This window comes from Triticum aestivum, chromosome 5A (genome assembly GCF_018294505.1).
Source record: "Triticum aestivum cultivar Chinese Spring chromosome 5A, IWGSC CS RefSeq v2.1, whole genome shotgun sequence".
In the NCBI taxonomy this organism is placed as follows: domain Eukaryota; kingdom Viridiplantae; phylum Streptophyta; class Magnoliopsida; order Poales; family Poaceae; genus Triticum; species Triticum aestivum.
In genome coordinates this window covers 634,673,829-634,678,465 of record NC_057806.1, presented here as the reverse complement: position 1 = coordinate 634,678,465, position 4,637 = coordinate 634,673,829, and the positions used below count along the sequence as shown (strand labels likewise).

General features: G+C 45.9%; 1 protein-coding gene across 1 annotated transcript; it reads right to left on the bottom strand.

The window, feature by feature from the left end:
• Positions 1-380: 380 nt before the first annotated feature.
• On the bottom strand, positions 381-2,194 carry LOC123105500 (uncharacterized). The gene is made up of 2 exons (XM_044527580.1): positions 1,002-2,194; positions 381-729 (listed from the first exon to the last, which is right to left on the bottom strand). Exons 1-2 carry the CDS (start codon positions 2,062-2,064, stop codon positions 695-697), a joined length of 1,098 nt encoding a protein of 365 aa, XP_044383515.1. The 5' UTR covers positions 2,065-2,194; the 3' UTR covers positions 381-694.
• Positions 2,195-4,637: the final 2,443 nt, after the last annotated feature.

The following is a 4,637-nucleotide window of genomic DNA, read 5'->3' as shown; positions in this document are numbered from 1 at the left end:
TCTTAGTGAAAATACTTCTTGATTCGAGGTAACATTTTTTGCCTACATTGTAACCAAAAAAAAAACACCACAGGAAATGTCTTTGCACACTTTCAGCTTGTATGAGAGCACAGCAGGGGCATGCAGTTCAGTTTATCTGAAGAGCAAAGCGTTTTAAGCAAGCATCCAAAATTTTCCAGAGAAGAGTCAGAATGACGAAGGTGGTGAGCGAGGTCGGTGGACCAGCCGGTGTGACGGTGGTCCAGACGTCGTCGAAGGGGGTGAAAGATGGTTATATCAGACGACACGCCATATGCGTCGAAAAGCAACACAGGTGAAAAACTGCCATATGCGTCGTCAGCAAGTAGGCGAGCTAATAAATATTAACGGAAGAGCAGCTTGTGGAGTACCAGTCAATCATTTTGTGCATTCAGAAAGTACATTTCCTGAAAATTATTAACGACTGAAAATTATTGCAAGCAAAGGAGCAGCAACTTGTTCAACAAAGTTCCTGCACAACTTCCTAAACAAATTTCCATACACCACATAGTACTAACAACAGCAGTATTGGTCCTTAACCCAGCCTAAACAAAGTTACAGGTCCAGAGCTGCACTTGTGCCATATCTAACATCACTACTACCACTACCACCTCCCCATTGATCCACAAGAGCTTGCTCCATTAACTTGAGAATGATAAACACTGGAAACACCAGCTCAGTGCTCCTGACCAGCACAAGCTGCTTCCATTGCTGCATAAATGCAAGAAAATCACAACATCAAAACAAATGATTGATGAACCAGGCTTTTCCTTACTCACTGATCACAAGGACCGAGAATAAATATGGACATGTACTCCAGTCCAGAGGAACATCTCTCTTTCTTGAGCACATGTGTCCTCATGTGTAAAATTACTACTTGCCAAGAAACATATTTTCATTTCATGTTGCCAGGTGCCACTAAAAGATCGTAACAAGGAATTGTATACATGATTATATATATGCACATAGGTAGTAGCACGTACCTGGTATGTAGAAGCTCATGTAGGGAAAGATTTTTCTGCAAAGACAAGACACCGGCCTGACTCGCCCTGACTCGAGATCAACCATATAAGAACCAGCACGTGCTATCACAAAAATGATTTGGGTGCCCTCAGCGATGCCACTGATCCTCCTGAATTCCAATGTTAGGGACATGGCATCAACAGGGAGCAGCGCCTCAAGATCAATTATCCTGAGTTTTGCCCATCCCATGGCTCCCTTGGGTCCGGCCTCCCTCGACCAAAGGGTTAGATTTGCGGCATCCACCACAGCAGCGAATCCCAGCAGTCCGCCTTGTGTCGCCATGAGAGTCCCTTTGCCATCGATCGGCTTCTCGAACATTGACAGGCAGAGTGTACCAAGTTGGCACTCGATGATGCCACCAAGGTTGAAGTAGAGTGCATCACCCACAAGGACGCTAGGCGCAGCCAAATTGGTAAATCTGAGATTGGGGTGATGAAGAGAGGTGAGGTCGCTCCACACGCGAGTCTCCGACGAGTAGAGCCAGCCCGATGTGACCTCTTGGACATTATTGGTGGTCACGACGGCCAGACGGAAGTGACCTCCTTGGCAACCGTGGTGGTCGCAGCCTTGTGCGGCGCCGGCGCAGAACACCGCCGCACTGAAGCTGACCGAGTGAGTATAGGGGGAGGACACGAGGCGCTGGTGGCCCGTCAGAGGGTCCAAGACCATGAGGACGGATTTGTCCCAGGTGCGGTCGAAGAGGGCGCGGCCGTGGCGGCAGTCCATGGGAAGCCAATCGGGATGGTCGGGCTGGGCAGGGAAGAGGGCGGAGGTGGGAACGAAGCGGGATCCCTTTCGGAAGAGCCAGTCGCCCCGTTGGAAGAGACCCAGGACGGGAGGCGTTCCGTGGAACTTGCGGTAGCGGCGGCGAAAGCCCACATCGGCGAGGATGCGGCGCCAGGGTTTGCAGACAGCGGAGGCTTGTGCGAGGCAGGCGGGCTCGTCCGGTGGAAGGCGGAAAAATACCTCCTCGACGAGCTCCGGCGAAAGGCGGAGGAAGAGATCCTCTGCGAGCTCGCCCATCGGCGCCGGCGGCGCGCGGAGGCGAGGGTTTGGGTGGGAAGAGCGCTGCTACACAGACGACAGATTTGGACGATCAGCGGACGACACTACACATCAAGCCGTTGATGAGTTAGAGCAAAAGCAGACAACACCGTCCATTCCTGCATCGTGTGGGGTTCGGCCAGCTAGTGTTTGTCCAGCAGTTTTGGGGTGGGAAAGGGTGGAGACTCCACGGAGCAGGTGTGCTCGTTGGATGGCTACTACACGGTTCGGTTTGGCCAGTTTTCTTTTCTTTCTTTTTGCGATTTGAGCTGCCTTCATTTGAAAAAAAAAAGAGACGGGTTCCTTTTTTTATCAAACACGGTACAGACGCAGTCCTTGAGATTGAGAAAGTCGCCAAAGACGTCTTCTTTAGTCGACTAGAATGTTTTCTCCCACATAACATCACCGGAGTTGAACTCCGGTGAAAAAAGGATACCACTGTCATCATGACCATCCAACCACAGCCATAGTCTGTCGTGCCTTGGCTCTTCGGTACGATATATCGGATAGCAAAATATGTTTTTTAGGGTGAAAGAAATTTACTTCGTGATAATAGGATTTATTTTTATTTAAAATATATGTATAATAGGATTTCAGTTGAGAGGCAGAAGCTCCTTGATACATTATATGGTCCTTTTTTAGCCATAGCGCAGTGCTATCTTCAGTACGACTGTACGGCACTAATTGATCTGCTACCCTATTTTATCCAGGTCTAAGCTTCATAGAAATAAACTTTCTCTTTTCCATCAAGAACTGGATCTCAGAACGATATGACCATATGCAGAATACAATGAGCCCTCCATGTAGAGTGTCGCCAACGCCTGAGTCTGACTGGACAATAACTGAGACTTCCCTATGTTGTAGTGCCAAAGCCATGCCCTACATCAAAGGATGACTTTTCGGTTCGAGAGCATCATTGCAGTTGAATAAAAACCAATACAACAACGCATTTTTAGAAAACAAATCACATGTGCGTGTATGTGTATGTGGGCATCTGCATTTTTACTTTGTTAAAAAGAAGAAATAAAATTGTGTGACTTATTTTCAACTACAACTTTCACATTCACTAATGATTTATTTCAAGGTTGTGCAACATGCATCTTTGTAGTGGTGGAAGCATTTTTTGTAGGGCGATAAATTCAATTTTTTAGTGAATTGAAACATCAATGTTCTAGTTTAATTGAGACGACTTCTTGTTTGATGGGACATTTCTCTTATCTACGTCTCCATGCTACGTGAACAGTTTTTTTGTGCAATGGATTGCTTTCTTCATATTTAAAGTACTTCTTGATTCGAAGAAACTACATGAGCTGTAACAAAAAAGCCATTGAGGAAAATATTTTTGAAATATAGTGGATCCATCCTATGTTGTGTCGACCGAATCCACCATTGTCCATTGCCACGTACCAATCCAAAGGAAACGCACGGCGAGAGCATGGATGGTGGAGTGAAGCTTCTTCAAGGATTACAACACCCCAACGATTGCAAGAGAGCTGCCACTTCTATGGATTGAAACATGTAGTTAAGCTAAAACCAATGTGCAACCGGATGTTTCTACATGAAGGCTTATGTGTACTCAAAAAAGGAAGCGCTCTTCACTTGCAGCAAAGCCGAGAAAAAGTTGATGCACTAATACTCTTCAGTCTCCATGTTTCAGTCACACAGACGCACATTGCAAAACCAAGCATAATAGGCTGATCCTGTGGCATATGAGTTTGATTTCAACTTCAAGCATTTCTCCAGCAATGCTGAGAAATTCAACCGTCGTCGTCAGTGGTGGAGTATTCATACCACATCAGGTTCTGCCAGTCCAGTATGTTCCGATGGCTACTACCAGTATTACCCGCGACACATGATCTGCTTGTGTGTTATCGACCCCACACGACATTCATCTGCTTAGCAAAATGCCTATGCAGTACCACTGCTCCGCAGGGTTAAGGATTGACAGGATCATATAAGAACCGGAAGAAAGGATTCAGAAAAACACAGCACAAACGAGAAACTTTTGGGCAATTCTTGGGCTACCGTTTTTTTTTTGGTATTTTTGAAATATATCTTAGCACAAAGGAGATACTTTTCGAAGAATATTTTTTTGGTGGCGGATAGGGTTTAGTCTGGGATCAAAATCTGCTCTTACATGGCTTTTATACCCCAGGGTATGGTCACAATACTCCTACCAACTGAAGCAAAAGAGGTGAAGTTGGACGCGCGGAAACGGTGACAAAGCCAGTGCTCTAATTGACGGAATTGAACTTGGGCCGTTGGATGCTGCTTGGACGTCCAAGATTAGAAGATAGCACCCACTCTCTCCATTGTCTGAATCTGAACAGTGGGTGTTTAACTGAAGAAATAGCTCCAGTTTCTGATGAAAGAAAACAGCAGGGGATTTGCTGTGTGCTAGGGCCTAAAAATGTAACTGTTTATAACTACTCTCTCCGTCCCATAATATAAGAGTGTTTTTTACACTAGTGTAGTGTCAAAAATGCTCTTATATTATGGGACGGAGGGAGTGACACATGTCTGGACCTGATATTTTTCTAGATCAAGTGAGA